General features: G+C 44.8%; 1 protein-coding gene across 1 annotated transcript in view; it reads left to right on the forward strand.

Moving 5' to 3' along the window:
* The first annotated feature begins 614 nt into the window (after positions 1-614).
* PFDN1 (prefoldin subunit 1) overlaps positions 615-20008 on the forward strand; it is a 30681-nt gene continuing 11287 nt past the window's right edge. The window contains exons 1-3 of the mRNA XM_065644087.1: positions 615-692; positions 858-1024; positions 14591-14675. Of these exons, the coding sequence (XP_065500159.1) occupies positions 660-692; positions 858-1024; positions 14591-14675 (285 nt within the window). The 5' untranslated portion in view covers positions 615-659. The remainder of the gene's footprint in view (positions 693-857; positions 1025-14590; positions 14676-20008) is intronic.

Here is a 20008-nt window from a genome sequence, read left to right on the forward strand (position 1 = left end):
AGAGAAGGAGACTCCACAACCTCCCTGGGCAGCCTGGGCCAGGCTCTGGCACCCTCACCGGGAAGAAGTTTCTTCTCATCTCTAAGTGGAACCTCCTGTGTTCCAGTTTATACCCATTGCCCCTTGTCCTATCACTGGTTGTCACCCAGAAGAGGCTGGCTCCATCCTCCTGACACCCACACTTTATATATTTATAAACATTAATGAGGTCACCCTTCAGTCTCCTCCAGCTCCAGAGCCCCAGCTCCTCAGCCTTTCCTCACACGGGAGATGCTCCACTCCCTTCAGCATCTTCGTGGCTGCGCTGGACTCTCTCCAGCAGTTCCCTGTCCTGCTGGAACTGAGGGGCCCAGCACTGGACACAATATTCAGATGGGTGCTCCAGGACCCACTCCCGGGGCCGGCCGAGGGTCCCCGCGTCGGCGCTGGTGGGTGGCACGGGGGTGGCTGCGGGGCTCCCGAGCCCTGGCAGAGCTGAGGTAGCGCGGCTGGCACCGCCGGGCTCGGGCCGCGGCCGGAGGCGGCCGGGACGCGCACCCCGCGCGGGCCCGCGCAACGGGAACGCCCCGCCCCGCGCGGCCCGACCGGCGGCCCCGCGCATGTGCAGTAGGAGACGGGGCCGGCGCGGCCTCAGCGCGCAGGCGCCGTGCGGAGACAAGATGGCGGCGCCCGTGGACCTGGAGCTCAAGAAGGTACGAGCTCCTCCGCGGCGGGTGGTGTGTGTTCCCCGTGCCCTCCCCGTGCCCGGTCCCTTCCCGCCCTGCAGCCGGGAGGCGGTTCGGCCCCCGCCGCTCAGTCGTAGCAGCGCGGGGCCGCGGGCTGTCAGGGCCGCCCCTCACGGCCGCTCTCCCCCGCAGGCCTTCACCGAGCTGCAGGCCAAGGTGATAGACACGCAGCAGAAGGTGAAGCTGGCCGACATCCAGATCGAGCAGCTGAGCAAGACCAAGAAGCACGCCCACCTCACCGACACGGAGGTCATGATGCTGGTGGACGAGACCCGCATGTACGAGGGCGTGGGCAGGATGTGAGTAGCTGGGAGTACAGCGTTGTGTGTCTTGGGGTTAGCTACCGGCAGGCACGCCGGTGTGCTTCCGTGTGTTGGATGGCTGTCAAAAGAAACGCCTTGAACCAGAAGTAATGTGTTTTGATTGATTTCCACAATGCTCTTCTGTTTGACTTCAGCCCCTGATAGACGACCGTGCAAAGTGGTTTCACATCCGAAGAGTGCTCACTTGGTAAATATCATGCTAGACTTCTGTGTTTCTGATTCGAGAGTACTGTGGTTTGTCTCCTGTGTCTCTTTTGAGTTGGGTAACAGGGATAACAGCCCAGCTCAGGATGTGGTGTTGTGAAACACTGAATCTGCTCCGACTGCTGCTAAAAGGGGTGTTTGTACCGACCTGTTCCCCACCCTGTGTTTACCCACCTTCTCATCACAGGGCTGAGTGGTAAGCCAGGTCAGGCTGCAAGTATCCTGATCCATCAGACCATGCAATCTTCAAAGCGAGTTGTAGGAAGGTGGCAGGACTGGGAAGCCAGGAATGGTGCATAGTTTGCCCTTTGCTGCGAGATTTTAGATGAAGTTGTACCCAGGCTCGTGGATGTGTTCAGCATGATAGAGTCCTCTTCTTGGCTCCCAGTAGATAAACTTTTCCATGTAGATGAGTGAAATATTTGGTTTCTGTGGGTATGCTAGTGACTGGTACCTTAAAAGGAGATTGATTTTTGGTCTCTTGCAAGAGGAGACTGATTTGAACTGGGCAGCTATAGGCATAGCGAACACTTTTGTTTGGAGTAGTCAGGAGACACACGGAATGCTTCTTTACAGGATAGCAGGTGTTGTTTCGGCGCTGGCTGAGATGCATTGTCCTGCTTTCTGCTTCTGCCTCCCATTTAGGAGTAAGAGATGCTTAACTTCTTTGTGTCTAAACCATTTACACTTTCTCTGTGTGCAGCAGCCACAGGAGTAACAGTCTTCTGGGGAGTCTTCGTTTGCTGACGTTTCTGTGACCAGCTGGGGTGGCTCAGGCATGGCAGGCAGCTCCTCAGGGGTGGCAGAGGCACCATCAGAAAAATATTTGCATTATGATAATATTTGAACACTGAACTGTTCATGGGCTTTGTTGTACTAGTCACTATGCAAATATGGATTGAGTGCTCTTCTTCTGAATACTACTCATTCATTTTTTTTTAATTTATTTTTTTTCTGCTGCCTTAGCTTGATAATGATATTTTTGTGAGCTCTGCCCATTCTTGCCGTGGGGCTGGAGGCTGCCTTGTCAACTGGCAGTAATGCTCTGGTATGATCTTTGTCACTCCCTAGTGTGGAGAACATGCACCAAGGATGCGAGGCTCTTCCTGAAGCCTAGTTCAACTCCTAGTAGAGAATTTACTGCTGAAGTCTGGGCTTTTAGCAAAGCAGGCTAAAGCAGTCCTTATGTAGGAGTTAAAATCCAAGGGCAGTCTGGCATCTTATGTTCCACTACAGAGCAAAGGAGATGGTTGGTCGTTATCGTTCTTCTGGACATATAAACCATGTTCTGTGAAGTGGAATTGCAGATTTTTTTAATTTGTTGGCTTCATTGGCTTGCACAGACGTGGGAGTTCAGCCACCAAAGGGATACTTACAATGGCTCCATTTCTTTTGCATAGTCTAGCATGCAAATGTTGGGGCTCTAGAGGGTTTCAGTTATCCGTAAAGGGTGGAGGCTTGCATCAGTGTTAACTCTGATTATCAACCTCTTCTGGCAACTTGCTTGAATAGCTAAATTCTTTGAAATAAGTTTTGTCTTCCATTCCTGCATGTTTCTCTGTGTGTTGTTGTTGTTGTGTGGGTTGTTTTTTTTATATTTTTGTTTGTTTGTGTTTTTTTCCCTCTTTAGCTTTGGTAGTTTGGTGTATGTGTACTTCTGTAGGATAAGATACTCCAGGTCTTCGTGGAATTTGAAGGCTTGAGGAACTGTGGTGATGGGCTGCATCCTGGGAGGAAGTCTGCCTTGTTCGGTACTTGCTTCCGTACTACTTGGAAAGCAGTTGTGTGGTTTTTGTTCTCTCAACCCCTATCTTGAGCCTCCTTCCTTTCTGAGAGGCTTTCTCTGCACTGCTGGCAAATGTGAAAGTCCATTTGTAGTTCCTCTACTTGGTCTCTCTTTTTTTTTTTTTTTAAATATATTGTAGTGTGTATAACATGCAGAGGCCCTTACTAGCCTCCACATGTGGGGCTCAGTTTACTTTTGCTATAGCTATTTTTGGTTTGACAGAAGAAATGTCAGTGCCACATAGTATGAGATGATGAACTGCTGCGTACTGTACATATCCGTGAGGCTGGGATATCATCTGAGTGGTGGCGTCTTGCCAAATACATTTCAATTCTGTTACTTCATACTCTTTTGAAAGGCATGTTACGTAGCCTGAGACAACTCCCACTATGCTGGACTTCTGCTTAAGCTATTTGTGAACTGATATCATCATATTTCTTTGAGAACTATGCTAAAATTTTAAGCTTCAGAATTCTGTCTGAATGTTTCAGACCTTTCCCTTTACATTCTTTTAACCCATAACCTGGACAAGATCCCTATTTACAGAAGAAAAATGTCTGGCACTTATGCTAGGCACAGTGAAGAGAGCACTGCTGTTTTTCATGCTGTGCCAAAATGCACAGTTAGTTTTGGTTTGATACTGCTTTATCATGAGTTTACTTCTACAACGAATAGTAGAACACTTAGAAAAATACAAGAAAATAAAAATCAAGCAAATACTGTAGCACAAATATATGTTCAGGGTTTTCTGCAAGTATAGTGTATTGTTACAGATGTCACTATAAAATGACTTGGTGTGAGTAAAGTATTTTATGGGGACAGCTGTAATAACATGATTTTGACTTAAGAGCGGTTCAGATTTTTGATGGCTGGACCATCCACAAGTGAAACATTTCTGGGATTTAAATGCATTACTGCTTTTGCTGTGATTCTTGGTTTTGTTTGAAAACGAGACCTCATAAATTTATTGCGAGCTCTTTCCTGGACCCCTGAAGACAGCAATCGCTACCACACATCGCTCAATACAGCTGCAGTAGCTGCATTTTTACTTTGTGTGTGTGTATGAGGTTGGTGTTGGATTCTACTGGCACACATCGCTGCAGGATAGGGTGGCTGTGCTGTGCTTCCCGCTCGCATTTCAAAAAACTCACAGGGAACTGAAGGACATGCAAGGCTTAATCTTTATGGTTCAGTTACTAACTATAGGCTGGTCTGTGAAATCTGAGTGGCTTCTCTCTCGCCAGTCTCCTTGGGTAAGGCTTTGTGTGGAGTTCAGTGCTGAAGCCCAGCTGCTGAGGAGCTGACAGGTGCTGCAAAACTTAAATAAATGCCAGAGACAAGCATGTTGCTCTCAGCCTCTGGTCAGTTCATAAACTTGAAGCTCCTCTATCTAGCTATCGAAGCCAGGAAGAATTTCATAAACTTGAAGCTCCTCTATCTAGCTATCGAAGCCAGGAAGATTTTATTTTCCACAGTAAGTCTGGTGTGTCTAGTAAGTACAGTTGGGCACTGAACTGTGAAGAAACCAAAATTTGTGTCCAGCTACTTGACCACTGTTTATGCTCTATGTTGAACAAGACAGAGTTGTTGGTAGATGGTGCGTGGGGAATCAAAGGCTGTGTGGCATGATACATGTGCATAAGCCATAAGGGTTTCCATCACCCAGCTGGTTTTTATTTCACGTTTTTCTGAAATAAAGCCTGAACAATGTTCTTCACAGTATTATGTGTGAGTGAACCTGTAAAAGTTCTCAAGATCTTTTTAGAGAGCTGTCACAGAAAGCAAAAATCAAAGTGGAGTATGCAGGGGGAATGCAGTAGTTGGTCTGTACAGGTGCCTTTGACATGAGCAGTGAAATAAGGGGCAGGCCTTGGCCGTCATATCCTGTGGGATACTGGGAGTCTGAACTCCTGGATTCTGTTCCAGATCAGGAACAGAGCTCGTTGTCTTGGGCACAGGCTCCTTTCCAACTTGACATCTTCTGATTTCTCAAACACATTCCTCCCTGCCCTTCCCCCACTTAGTTCTTGATTGTATTCCTGCTGCCTTGGGCTGCTCATTTGTCATCTCTTGGATATCTTAGTCCTGTTGTAGCTCTGCTGCTCTACAGAATTTCACCATGGGATGCTGAAATTTCAGAGAAGAAAAGATTTCCAGAGCTTGCATGCAAGATGCATGTCATTTCTAGGAAACAGCTGCATTTCTTTAAAAAAACACCTTTATACAGAGAACTGGTATAGAATGGACACATCCAATAAGTCAGTGTTTGTCAAATGTGTAAGCAGCAGAAAAAAAGGGTCTTCCAATAAAAATAATAGCTAACTTAAAAAAATAGGTGTTTTATTTAGCCCTACTTGAAATAAACCTCTTGGTTATAGTTCCACCACTTCATGTGCATTGTGACAGAAGATTAGCGATACAGCTTTTATTTGATGCTTGTCTCCCTTGCCTGCAGGTATTTAACTCTTTAGGAATGTTTTTTTGTTGGGACTAGGAATATGACATTCAAACAAATCTGTTCCATTCATCTGGATCCCTGACTTGTTCCCTGCACAGAGAAAGGAGCTACCTGAGTAAGTGTAAAGGTGGGAGAACAGAGACAAACTACTCGTGTAGGCTGTTGTTACTAGAAAAGGCAGTTTGATCTGTGATCCAGAGGCAATGTGCTTGCACATAAATGCCAGAACTTTCAAGAAGTCTTGCACTTGCAGGGCAGCAGTTCGGAGGTCAAACTGTTGTGGGGAGCGAGGGCCGTAGGAAGGCACCGTCGTTTTGTCCCTACCTCCAGAAAGAGGAAATCTGGGATCTATTTCGAATGCAACCTGTCTGTTTCTTCAGTGGTACAGAGTTCTCTTTGGATATGTGCTAGACAAGTATTAAATGTTTTAGGGAGCTTGAACTGCACCTGCTTTTATGGCTTGCCGTGCCAAATGACTTTGCAAAAAAATTATGGAACATGACTGTCTTATTTCTGAAGTTCTCCAAACACTTAAAATGTCACTCTGATATTCTGAAGCAGCAAGGAACTTCCCGGTGTGGAGTCCAGGGGTGTCTGGCCAGTGGGGCCAGGGTGACAAGGTCCCCAACGCTCAGGGACCCCAGCTGTGGGGTGGAGGTGTCTGGAGTCCATCTCTGGTCTGATATGTGTACGTCAACGTAATATATAAACTTTATGTGGAACAGTCTTAGTACAAATGAGAAATCTAGGTCTGAGCATCCTCTAACCTAGCTGCCTGGTCAAAGCCTGAAAGGAGGAGGGCTTAATTCGTGACCCCTACATTAAAACACTGAAAGAAAATATGAGAAAGCTAATCCTGTGGGATGAGATTGCTATTTTACACAAATTTAATACAGAGGCATGAGAACCAAAGTGCTGAACTCAGGAATGCAACAACTGCTGTTTTGAATTTTTATTTTTGTTTTCTCCAAAACCATTTGCTGAACTAACAGAATGTTTCAGACAGTTTTAAAAAAAATAAAATAATTAGACTTTCTGAGAAGAAATGATTTTCCAAAACAACATCCAGCCTTTTCTGTCCACAAATGCTGATTCTAAAATGTTTGTTCTTACTGATTAGGAAACAACAGCACGATTGTTCTAGCGCTAGCTAATTTAAGTCTGGCATCCAGAAATATCTCTTTATTAGGGTTATGCTTGAATTCTTTTGAATCAGTTATCTTTACATCCACTTCAGTGATGTTTGCCGTATTGCTTGCTTTGATGCTTTGTTGTAGAAAGAGTTGCCATGTGCAGAAGCTGAGGCTGCACTATTGAACGAACCACAGGTTGAAAGTTGGATCTTCCTTCTCACTTAGCAGTTCAAAGGTTTCTTCCTGGACAAGGCATGAAACATTTATTTTTTTTTCTTGCGACTGTGGACGGTTTTGCTTTTCAAAAGAGGTGTATCCTGAATTTGCCAATTTTCTTGTATAGGTTCTTGGTGAAGGGTGAACATAAGTTTGCCTGTCAGAGTATCACAGTGTCTCCATGTCACTTCATTTCCTACTGCAAAGTTCGCCTTTCTCATCACAGAAGATTTACCAATGGAAAAAAAAGCCAACAACTTTTTAAAAATAGAAATTTCTTTAGGATTGATTGACCAGGGTGTTCCCACCAACTTTCTGCTCATTTGTGTTTTTCTAGATGTGTGTTTATTTGATGTTGTGGTGTTTTTGTGGCTTTTCTTTTTTAAATGTTCTTCCTTAGGAATTTTTGAAGAATTCTTAAAAATACAGGAGACTTTAGAAATGGATCTTGATTTCCCGTTATCAGAAAAATTGTTTCTGTTTTCTGCTGCTTGCAAATTTCAAATAAAGTACAGCCTAGACTGCAAAAAATGTATTTGAAGTGCATGTGCTAGTAGGCACGCTGTAGTCATTTGAGCCTTCTTTGCTTAAACAAGCTACAGGTCATCATTGCTACATACTAAAAAATTACATTAAAGCAAAATTAGAAGATAAAACCACTGAACCAGGGAGGAAAAACTATGGAAGGAAGATTTCACCTCCATGAACTGCAGTCATGTCTGCACTGTTTTCCCCACCTGGTTTGAATCTCAAATGTTATTAATTCCTGTATGATAGAGAGGAGGCATTTGCTTTCCTTTTTTCTTTTTAAAAAAAGAAAATTCCATTTATTTTGATTGAGCCTTCAAAAAGAATTGATGATGTGATGATCTTTAAAAGCAGACCACAGCACTATTTTATTATTTTGAGTTGTGCTATATTTAGTGCACACTTAGAAGTATATTCCTGCTTTCCTTTTTAAAGAAGCAAGCATGAACAATGGTATAAATCTAACATCTAGTTAAGTGTCTGGCAATGCAGAAACTGCTGTTTGCAAGATGTGTTACTATCTTGGCTTGAGGTCGTGTAATAAGCTGTAGCTATTGACAGATCCAAAAAAAAAAAGTGAAAACTCGATGTAAACACGGCCTGAAGTGCAGAGCAAACCCCCTGCCCGGGGCTGGTCTGTGGGGAGGTTGCAGGGAGCGCTGTTGCTGCGGCGCTTTTTATTCTCTTCCTTTAGCTTCTTAAAGTAAATAGGTTTATGGCTTTCAAATGTTCATCTGAGTAAAAGTTACCCTTGCTGTGGCCTATGTCAGGCTGGGTTTGGACGGCTTCCAGTGCCATTCCTGGGCTCTGCGGCCTCGAGTGCTGCGAGGCTGAGTTTGTGCAGGTTCTGCTCCCAGTGTGCTTCAAGCCATCTCTCCTTCCCAAACAGCTCCTGCTGTATATCCACATGTGAACTGTAAACTGCTGCTCCTGGAATGTGTTCATATATAATCCTCCCAATATAAGCTGCAGGATTTGTTTTGCTTTAAAGTATGTGCTGCTTTGGTGGGGGGAAGTTAGGTTTAGCTATATTGAGAGTGACCCAATTAAAGACTGACCACTAAAATAAATGCAAACATAGGAAAAGCTTCAGCTCATCTGTTCCAACTCCATCTGTTTCTGAACATGCTCTAGTTAGGGCATATGATCTGTTGAATGGGAAATTCAAAATCAGACTGAAAAATGTGAAACCCTTAGACATGAAGGGTGACAGCAGAAACTATAATTAGTCATGATTTTACTTTTTTTTTTTTTTTTAAATATTGCTTCCTTGGCTTATTCGGACCTGGGTAATTCATCTAGGGTGACTAAAACTTGAATTTGCTGGGACATAAGCAGTGCTTGTTATGAACTGCATAGGGAATTTACAGAAGCACAAGCAGAACCCAGGGGAGTCCTGGGTGCTCCCAGTTGTGCACAGCCAGGCCCTGGTCAATCAAGCTAGATTGCTTGGGATCAGGTCATGTGGAGCCTCTCTTCCATTGGCTTTGAACAGTACTTAAAACGCAGTAATCCCCTACTGAGTATGCTCAGAGCTTGAACAGCAGTGCAAGTTGAGAATTAAAAAGTGTCTTTAAATAGATAAGGGCATGACTGGGCTTAGCCTAACTTTTCTCATGGAGTAGTGTAGTGAAAACGCTTGGTTTCAAGGAGCGGGATATTCCACGTACATGACTGTGCTGTAGCACAGCATGTTAGTTTTTTTAGAAACACAATAAACATGATAATGTTATGGCGTTGTACAAAGTTGTTAGTTTTCTTTTCAGTATCTTAATTTTTTTAGAGAGTTTCCCAAATGCAGTGGGAAGTCTATGGTTGAAGTTATAACGACCTTTTTGTGTGGGCTGGGAACCAGGCTGAGAGGACTTTTAGATCCGTTGTTCATCATTATTCTGACAAAACAGCGCTGGAGCATTCCTACCGGTAAAATGTTCTCTCTCTGAAATTAGAGGGATGTATTTGAGTGTCGGGCAGGGGAGAAGCTCAGGCTTCCCCTTGTACCTGCGCAGGTTCTTGCAGCGATTGACATGGACCCAAGTGGGACGAGCTGTTTTGCAGCCTGGCAGGAGGGAGTCCCTGCTGTGTGCGTGAGTCCTTCCCTCCTGGTTTGAACGCTTTAGTACAAGCTGTGCAGGAGAAACACCTGAGCCACGTTCGCTGACCGCAGGGGAAGAGGAGAGAGCGTTTGTGTCTGGGACAGATGCCTGACACCGAAAGCTTCAGACATAAAGGCTGAAGTTGGTTTCCATTGCGAGTAATTGAAAATAGGGGTTCTTAAGGGGAAACCTGAACTATGAGCATCACTGGTACTCCACCTTTAATAACTTTAATGACTTGTATGTCATAATGAAGAGTGGCATGTGCTGAACAAACATCTCCATAACCTCATTCATTAAGGGATGAGTCTTTCAGTATCTAATATTATGTCTTAAAGTCAAGTAAACAGTACATTTTGGTTGAAACAGTCTGAGTTATGGAATTACTTACAGCGTACGAACGTCACTTGATGGGTGTGTCGGTGTGACGCGAAGGAGCAGACAGATGATGAAGCTGATGGCAGTGCCCACCAGCCTGACTAGAGCCTCAAGACCATTTTGACCAGGGCATAAGGGAGTGCTGTCTAAACACTGAACAAATGGGCACCATATCTAGAAATTTACGATTGGGAAGGAGTGAGAGATCCCTTCACAAGAAAATAAAAAACGACTCTCAGAGAGAGTGTATAAACCGCTTTCTCTGCCTTAGGGAAACAAAATCCCAATGTGGAACTAGCAGCGGGAGGAGAATAGAAACAAGTGGGAATATTTAGAGTGAGGTTTCTCTTTCAGTTCCCTTGTGCTCTGTTTTCGTTCCTCGTATTACACTTAACAACCAGTAGTCACCGAGAAACTGAAGCGTGTAGGTACAGCCGATTCGCACACTTTACTGTTATAGAGCTGCTCTTGTTGGCAGCCCAGGTTTGACTGAACATTGCTGTCCTTGAGGACCCCACTCCTCTGAAGCATTCCTTTCTAATTTCATTTGCTTTGTTATGGGTTTTTACCTTTATCTGTGGACACAGGAAAAATTGTTAAGTATCCTGAATAGGGCAAATCCTATTCTGTTGAGCTGGACAGTCTAGCCGTTCCCTTTGAGATGGGTGGCCAATTGAGATGTGGTGAACTTGTCTATTCTGATCCAGATATTTCTGCTGTTATTTAACAACAGCGAAAAAGTTCCTGTGTGAAGAGGTGATTGTTACTAAGCTTTGTAATTGCCACTGTAGTGCTGAACATTTTTCTGAATCATTTCATGTTTGACAGTGTAGGTGTTCTGTTTGACAGATCTATTAGCGTGTGCTGTGACACTCCACTGAGAGAAGGCAGACACAAGTGAACTCATCTGGAAGAGGATTTGGTTTGCTGCTTGTCTTCTGTGGACTATTGATACTTAAGCCATCCCAGTTCAACACAGAAACTCTCAGAACTTGGAGCCTCCTGTGATGGGCTTCGGCAGAGCGGTCTGTGGAGGCAGCTCTTCAGTGCTGGTCTGCACCGAGGGGTTGGTGTTAGTTGTGTCATCTACCAAGCTCAGTGTCATGGAGCAGAAAGTGGCTTCTCAGCTCTCTGATGTGGTGACTCTAATGTGGGGCCAGTTCTCAGCTGGTGGTGTACCTCTAGGTGGTGAGTGAAGTTCTTGTGTTTGAAAGGCTTGGTCACAAACTCGGGGAAGAACTCGGTCCTCAGAGCCTCCCATAGTTCTTTCATGACCTTAAAAATTCATAAATAAGATAAACACATTTAACTAAAACCAGGCAGAAGAATGACACAGCCATGTTTCTTCAGCTTGATGAGGAAAAAAAAAAAGTTATCAAGTTGGTGTTTTATCAAGTTGGAAGAATGAAATCCAGATTAAATTTAAACTGTGGTTTATTACAAGTGCCCTGCAGCACCTCTTACTTAATGAGCAGAACAAGCTTCTGCTTTTTGCAAGCGCTGCCATAAACCACGTTATTTCCTTAGGTAAAAACTTTGGCCAAGGTCTCCATAATGTGTGTCTCCCAGGCTAGAAGCTAAAACACTGAGTTTTTTTTGAGTCTTCCTTATGTTAGACATTGAAGCCACAGATTTAAGTAGTTAACTGTGGATGTGGATTCATAGCTTCAGCTTTCAGGAAATTGGTCTTTGACAGTTTACACAGCAGCACCTGTGTCCTTTAGGCTGAGCGCTTGATGGTCTTGTGGCAGGGAATTAAAATGGGTGGCTGGAAGCCTGTACTGGTGAAGACCTTCTGAAGCATGCTGCTGGCCAAGTCAAGGACACTTGACCTGCTTCTGAGCCAGTGTGTCAATGGACACAGGTTCCAGCCTGCTATTTTATAGCAAATAACATTAATGTGGTTGTATTTGTGCCCAGCTGCCTGCATAAGCCTTGTCAGTGCTAACTTCAGCCATGCGAGTTTAATTTGCTGTCGCATGTCTGCCAGAGTATGGTGGGAGGGAGGATGTTTTCCCTGATGACTTCTGTTGACATTTGCAGAATAGAAGTGAAGTCAGCCATTTGTTTGAAGATTTTTCGTGCCTGTAGCAGTTCTCAGCCAGCACCTGTAGCCCAGCAGGGACCTTCCCAGCTGTAGCGTGGGGAAAATCTATCCAGCGGTCATGGTGTTTGTTTCTTAGACCAGGAGCATCAGCGAAATCAAAAGGGTCGGTCTCGCTATACAGTTTGGGGAAGCAAATGAGAAGGTATTCTGTTCTTCTTGGCTGCCCCCACAAGAAAAGGAAGTAATTAAGGAAACATTCATATGCACACACAGGCGCGGGGAAGCTGTGACGTGGGAAAGGACTGATGGCGCGCTTTTTTTTTTTTCCCCACTTTTTATTTTTTCACTGAGGGCATCTTGCAGCTTTGATTTTTCGCTAATGGCAGCTACTGCAGAAGCAAGGCAAAATTTTAGTCTTCACCCCAAAACCTACAGGGGATGTGTGCGTGAAGGCTAAAGTTTTGTTTCTTCTGGTATCGCAGGCTCAAGGGAAGAGTGTCAGAATGACATGGTTGCTGGTGATCCTGAAAAGTAGCTCTTCTCTGGCTGGATCCAGGCTCTGCATCTAATAGCAATGTAAATAACTCCTCTGTCATAGAAGGGTGGTCATGGACTCGATTTTCACAAAACTGAGTGAAACCTGTGTTTTATTTCATCAGGCTGTTGTGCGCTGGGACCTGGAAGCATCACCGCTGTGTAAAAGTGGATTGTGGGGGCACCTAATGGAAAGGGGGGATTGAGGGGACAGTGAGTGGGAGTGCGGGCATAGAACAAAGATGGCACCAGTAACAAGCATGAGCTAAGACTGGGAAGAAATAAGGAGAGATTTGAGAACATTGCGACGTAAAATATATAGCGGAAGTTACTGTAGAAAAGAGGAGCTGAAGTGGAACAAGGGGAGAAGTGGGAGGAGGAGGAGGAAGCGATTGCTAAGTGCAGTTAACAGCAGCACCAAAGAGACTTTTAATTGGAAACCTGTTACAATTAACTGCAGTTCTGCTCCCATGTGTTTCAGGAATGCATGCGGCAGGTAGTTTTCCTTGTGTCTGTTGTGTTGCTGATGCAGATTATGCTGAGTTTCAAGCTGAGTGGTAGATCCACATTTGTGTTTACCAGGCCTTGAGCAAGCACGTTGATAATGTCATTTGTCATGGGAGATGGCACTACAAACTGATTTCAGATTTGTCTGTAGCAGACAGGGAATGCACTCTGATTCTGCCCTGTCTAAAGCTGCCCATTTTAACTGTTTGAGCATGAGCTCTTGTCACCTGGCAGGAAGACATTGACCCTAGTTGGTGCTGCAGGGAGACCTTGACCTCATTGGTATGACCCGTGGAGTCTCCTTTTAAATCCCCTGAGGGACTTTCTAAGTTGGGAAGGGGTGAATCTGCGGCTTTTACATTCTTTATGTCTGGAAGGATGAAAAACAACCATGGAGGGTTCCTAAAATTCATTTGAACTTAGTTGTCCTTTACCTCTTTGCGGGATGCCAGTGCCACGTGCTGGAGAGCTGCTTTGGATGCTGGTGCTCCTTTAGAGGCTCTTCTGAGCAAGTCAAGCAGCTTTTTGCATGCTGGTGAGCAGGATTGCCGTGACTGAGATGTTAGCGATGCATCTTTCAAATCCATTTGGCAATTAAAAACCAGAACAAGTGGAAACCAGTGGCTGCAATTTCAGTTAAAAACAACCGCTTCCTACCCCACAGAAAAACCCTCTGAATGTAGAAAGCCTGGGAATTTGGAGGTCGGCGAGGGTGTGTTAAAGACGAGCCCTGACCAGTGGGAGCTCTGAAAGCTCAAGAAAAGGCAAGTGTACCATGGCTCTGTGTTTCTGGTGGAAGCACCGGGCTCTGTGTCATCAAACCACAGAAGGGTTTGGGTTAGAAGGGACCTTCACAGACCATCCAGTCCAATCCCCTGCCATGGACAGGGCCATCTTTACTGGGTCAGGTTGCTCTACGCCCTGTCCAGCCTGGCCTTGAACACTTCCAGGGATGGGACATCCACAGCTTCCTTGGGCAACCTGTCCCAGTGTCTTCACCACCCTCATTGTAAAACGTTTCTTCCTTATGCCCAGTCTAACACTCCCCTCTTTCAACTTAAAACCATTATCCCTTGTCCTTTAACTATAGGCCCTAGTATAAAGTCTCTATCTTTCTTATAAACTCCTTTTATATATTGAAAGGCTGCAGTAAGGTCTCCCTGCAGCCTTCTCTTCTGAGCCAGGTCTCTCAGCCTTTCTTTGTAGAAAGCTTTGTTTTTATTGTGCGGGTTTGTTTAGCTTGTGAGCACTAAAATGATGATGAATGGCTTTTACCTGTTGAAAGAAGCTTCCTTGACTATATGCCATCACCTGCTTTAGATCCCTTTGAAGGAATGTGATGACAGACTCTCCTTGCTGGCTGTGTGCAAGAACTGCTTTCAAATCATTCAAGGACACTGAATGATAGGGGAAGATCTGCGTGCATCCCTTTTCTTCCTCCCCTGTCATGGGTGAGGTCAGTGAGCAAGCCCTTGAGGCCAACAGGGTGGTTTGTGTGAGCCATCATAGCAATTTCTTCTGCTTCTGGCCAGAGCGTGCGGGTTGAGGATGAATGCTTTGCAGAGGTCACTGTAGTTTAACTTGGTGTGCAGCTCGGTGTACAACAGATGTAAAACATATCCAACAGTTGTCTGTCTCTTATTTTTCACTTGCAGGTTTATTCTTCAGTCTAAAGGAGTGATTCATAATCAGCTCTTAGAAAAACAGAGAATAGCCGAAGAGAAAATTAAGGAATTAGAGGTAAGTTTTTGGCAGGTAATGATGATGAAAGTAGAACACTTAAGGTCAACGAGATGCTGTTTGCTACATCCCTTGTTTTTATCTGGTACTTTCCATTCTGAAGGATTGTAGCTGGGTGAAAATAGCGCCTGTTACGAGTAACCTACAAGTAATTCATGTCACTTCGTTTCTTTGTTAGATCTACAACCCCAGTAGGGATTGATTTTTCGCTCCATGTCCTGATATGAAATCTAGGAGTGAGGGATTCAAATAAGATTAGTAGGAGCAAGGTTTAAAACTAGAAAAAGGATGTTTGTGTGGTTGTTTGCAGCAGATAGGTGGTGTGAAACTCTGCCGGTGCTGTGCTTATTAAAAGTTCACGCTGGCTCAGAACAATTGCACAAATTCATGGAAGAGAAATCTATTGGGAATTACCAAATATGTAGAAATAGCATCCTGCTCAGGAAGTCCTGAGCTAAAAACGTCTGGAGGCTGGGAAAGTACGATGAGGAAGTTCTGTATACGCCTGCCCTGTCTTTACACTCTGCCCTGGGCATCTGCTCGTGGCTGCTGTTGCAGACCGGATCTGGGGAGAGATGGGATGTTGTTTTGACAATGTGGTCAGAGCACTTCTGTGTTCTTATGTTTATCTGGCTGGAGTATTCAAGGCAGAGAAGAACATCTAGGAAACATGTAATATTTAGTGTCTGTGCAAGTTCCAATGTTCAACAAGTTATCTAGTTAATCTTGACTATCTCCTAGTGACTATCTGTACAGCTTACAGTTCTTCGGAGGTGTTCAAAATGTGCTTTTCCAAGGCTGTTAGTGTATTTTTTTTTCTTAATGCCCCAATAATGTAATTTATACAAAACCCTCTTCCTTGTTTTTTGAGGAATGACAGGGAAAGACTGAGTTATGTCAAGCTGCTTGTCTCACCTGTTAATGTTTTGGAGAAAGTGAATGTGCAGACCAGCTAAGTAGGGACAAGCAGGAGTAGGAAGTCAGTGCTCAAACCTACTCAAACCTGTGCAGTTCTGTCTCCATTGTCTCCTACTTACACTAGAGCACAAGTAGAGTTTGTATTTTTTCTAATTCCTTCTTAAAACTCAGCTTACCTGGGAAGCCGTAGGGCAAGCACATCACCATATGTTGTGTTGCCTGGAGTGTTTTCCGTGCCAGATACTAAGGGATTTTGTGTTTCTGGCCATGAGAAGTTTTTCTGCACGGGGAAAACGTATAGTCCATGTATAGCCTAGATATTTAAGGTGGTGTTAATTCAGACAAGGCACAGTCATTTTTATGGTTATGTGATAAATGTCATTGTATCCTGGAGACTCTGGAGCCGTCCCAGATGCCAGCGGCTTTGCGCAAGGGCAGCCCTGTCACTGGGGTTGGAGAACTTCGCAGTGGCACGTCTGGACTGGGGAGTGACTGGAGTGTCGTTGACAGCGCTGTTTACAAACTGTCCGTCGGGTCCATCGGGCTGTGGTCAGCTTTTTGGCTACTGTGCCCTTCTGCTGTGCGTTTCAGTTTCTTCCTGCTCCTGGTGGGGAATGATCTTACCCCCTGAACTTTCTGGTTGCTGAGTTCAGCAGAATGGATGGAATTCACCCCGAAATTATAACCTTTGCCATTCTTACACAAAGCCCCAGAGCTGGCTGCTTTGCAAGTGTGTTTTTCTACTTTGTAGCTCCCTGTTGCTTGAATCTCTGGTTGTGGCCACTGAAGTTCCCAGCAATAATGACTGCCTCAAAAGGCAGTAGGAATGGAAAGGTTGGTTTTTCTTTTTAAGTGTGGATAGTAGGGCTCAGATTGCTAAATCATTCAACAGTTTGTTTTGAGTGAACATTCAAGCCCAGCAGAGAAGTGGTGGAGTTGCCATCCCTGGAGGAGTTGAACAGACGCGGAGATGAGGTTCTCAGGGACCTTGGTTTAGTGCCAGTGTTAAGTTAATGGTTGGACTCGGTGATCTTGAGGGTCTCCTCCAACCAAAATGATTCTACGATCTTTTAACTACTCTGCTTCCAGCTGGCTGGCAGTTTTGTGGAAAGGATTTTCCTTAGGCTTGGGATTCCCTGCGGAAGGGGACAAACTCTTAGACTAACAACTGCTGGAAACCGAGATTTCAGGGGAAATACCTGAGTCCAAGTCAGAGAGCACTTATCACAGGAGTAGGGGATTTTGCTGTCATGAAAACAAGTTGTGACAGAAGCAGGAAAGAATGTGAAACTTTGTGACCTTGTGCTTCCACTGCATCATTGTAAAATAAATATCAAACCAAGATAGGTTAAAACTTCCCTCCATCTGTTATTAAAAGTGGAAGGGTTTTAAAGCTTAGGTTTATATTTTACATTGTTAACTACTTATTCACATTTCTCACTTCGCGTAGTTGAATCAAGCTGGTCATGGCAATCCTTCAGTATCCATATGGTGTGGCTGATCTGCGTACTCATGTAGTATGAGCTTGAGTCAATTATGCCTTGCTATTACAACGCTATTGCCAAGGTATTGTCGAATGTATGTTTTTGATACAAGCCTGAATTTGAGAGGTGCTTTCAGCACTAGCTTGGTGCTGTTTGCAGAGGAGCACAGCACAGAGGTCTGGGTTCACTGCTAAGCTCTTCTGTAAATCCATCCAGTGTTGATGCAAGAAGAGCTCCTGAGTGCTGACCATTTGTGCACATGTGGGCTTTAACTTGCTTCAGAGATGGAAGCTGGGTTTCCTGACGTTCGCAGCTGTCAGAGCGAACTTTGAAAACATTGAGGCGTTTTGCATCTGGTTTGAAAGCTTCTTTTATCCCTCCTCTGATAGTCTCCATTGCAATGCATGATTGCAGTTATTCCCTTTCCCCTCTCTTGGGTTCTTCTGCTGCTGAAGCAGTGCATTGCCTTTTTCAAGGCAGCGTCACAGAATCGATGTGATACTGCTAGTTCGGTCCTCCCTGCTGCTCATCACATGGCAAAGCAGCAAGGAGAACCAGACCCGTCTTTGTACAGGGCTGGGAAAGTAAGACTTGGCTGGAATCTGCACTGGATGTACTCAGTGAGAGGAACTCTTGTGAAAACACCCAAGGGGTATGGATGTGTATGAGGGATAAATACACAGCCTGTCTGTTACTCTGCAGAAAAAGCAAGGTAGCTTTACCCTTTGTGTTACAGCTAAGATATGAATGTGAATATGTATACATACATATGTAGCATTCCTAACTTCACGAGTTGTATATAATCGTTTGGAATCCAAATAGACTGCCCAGGCTTGCAGGCAAAACACACATGCCTGCTTAAAGGCTTTGCCAGTGAGGCTTACAAAAACCTGCCTGGGTCTAGCAGGGATTGATGGCATAGGCGCGCTCACGTACTGGCACGGGAAGCGTCCTGCTTAGTAGTAGCAATTGGATTTTTCCAGTCCTGATACTATCAAATTCTTGTTGTGTTTCACAGTACCAGGGGTATGTGTTAAATCTATTTTGAAAGCATTCTAAAGGGATGAGCACAGACTCTTTTTAGCTCAGCAATGTTTGTGCAGTATTAGGAGAAAAACCAAGTAATGTTTTTCTTCCCTTGTTTGTAAGGAAACATGATATGTGAGGGGTGGAACAATGCTTTGTTTCAGGAAATGTTATCCGTTTCCATTGTAGGGCTAGATGGATTCTGTTTTTAAATGTGGCATTTTAAAAAGAACAAACTCTATGATGTTATAAAGACATGGAAAATTGATTCTTCGTTAGGGGTGGAGAAAGTGATTATTGCTGTGTGTTTTCTCTGATAATATCTGGTAGTCCCCTTCTCTCCTGCTATATTCAGCATGTTTAGTTGTCAGGCGTTGTCAGACTAAATTGCTAAAAATAACAAATAAGGAGGAGGCTCTGCTGGGCAGCTCTGACTACTGTGTGCCACTGAATTTAGCTCCTGTGTGAAAAGGGCAAAATCAACCTTCAGCTTTCTGGTTGAACTGGATTTCGGTTTTAAACTCTGACCACAACATTGTTGTGTGCCTGTTTCCCAGGCAATTCTTCCACACGTTTGTGGGAGACTGAAAGTTTACTGCTGCAGAGATAAAGGGTTGGTTGTTTTCTTCTCTGACTGCCCGGAGTAGAAAATACAATTGGGAGATCTATACCTAAGTGCTTGATTTCTAATTCAGAAATTCTTCATGTGATCTCTAAAATGCGATGTCCAATTGCCCTGTCGCACACAGAAAACCTCTTTGCTCTCATTCGTGGTAGAGAAACAAACACTCTGTTCTCAAACACCACCGTGCTTCATGTTTAAAGGCTTAAATGGTGTTGCAGGGCTCCTTCCTGGTGAAGTTAAAAGGTGACTGTGTTGCGATGCCTTATGGTGACCAGCCGTCAGAGGTGACAGCAGACTTCTTCCCTGGTGCTGCCTGGCTGCAAACTTGCTCATGCTGTGGCTTCCATTTCTTTAATCTTCTTTAGGAGCTTTAAAATGGCTTTGCTGCAGCCCTGAGGCGTAATGGTGGTGCCCACTTCTCCATGAGTCGACCGGGGCGGCTCTGGTTGCCACAACAGTGTTTTCATACCCTGTGGGAACAAAGTTTTTTATGCAGGCGAGGTTTGGCTGGGGAGAAGTGCTGGATCCTGGGAGTTGATGTTCTCCGAGCAGGAATGGCTGGGATAGACCTGCTCCGTGTGGCCATGCACTCCTGCGGCCGCTCTCTGGACGGCGCTTCGTTTTTTGTGCTGAAATCATCACTGTGGAGGCCAATTCTGAGGGTGACTTTAACGAGATGAAAACGAGTCTCTTGAGATTTGTGGTGCACTTTGCAGACCGCTAAGTGACCATCAGAAGGTGGCAATTGTTAGGCTGTTCCCAAGTTAGATCTGTTTCTTCCTGGGATTTACAGCATCGAAGCTCTCATCCCATGGTTGGCTTGGGATAGATCAGTGCCCGGGAATGTGCAGTGGGCTTTTTAAATAGACAGGGGAAAATAAGGAATGATCTTATTTGCTTCAGAGAGGGGAAGCCTGAAGAGTAGTCTTCTGTGCTTTAGCCTGGAGCAGATTTTACTTTGGATGAGTGTGCTGTTCTCTCATTCCATTGCTGGCATACATGCACGTACTGAGGACATGATTTTAAACACATGTGGTCATGAAGCTGCCCCTTGTTTCTAAGCGTTTCCATGGACAAAGTCAGTCCCTGGTTTGGTTTCAGCCCCACTGGTGTTCTGTCCTGCTCTGCTCTAAGCCAGAACCATCCGTGCAACCTGGGGCCTCGGCTGCAATCATGATTTGCAAATGTGTACAAAACTCCTCTGGCACAGATTGTTTGCAGGTTTGGGATGTTGCTGGAGAGCAGATTGATTTTTATTTTCTAAATTTACCCGTCCTGGA

This window comes from Caloenas nicobarica, chromosome 13 (genome assembly GCF_036013445.1).
Source record: "Caloenas nicobarica isolate bCalNic1 chromosome 13, bCalNic1.hap1, whole genome shotgun sequence".
NCBI classification, from domain to species: Eukaryota; Metazoa; Chordata; class Aves; order Columbiformes; family Columbidae; genus Caloenas; species Caloenas nicobarica.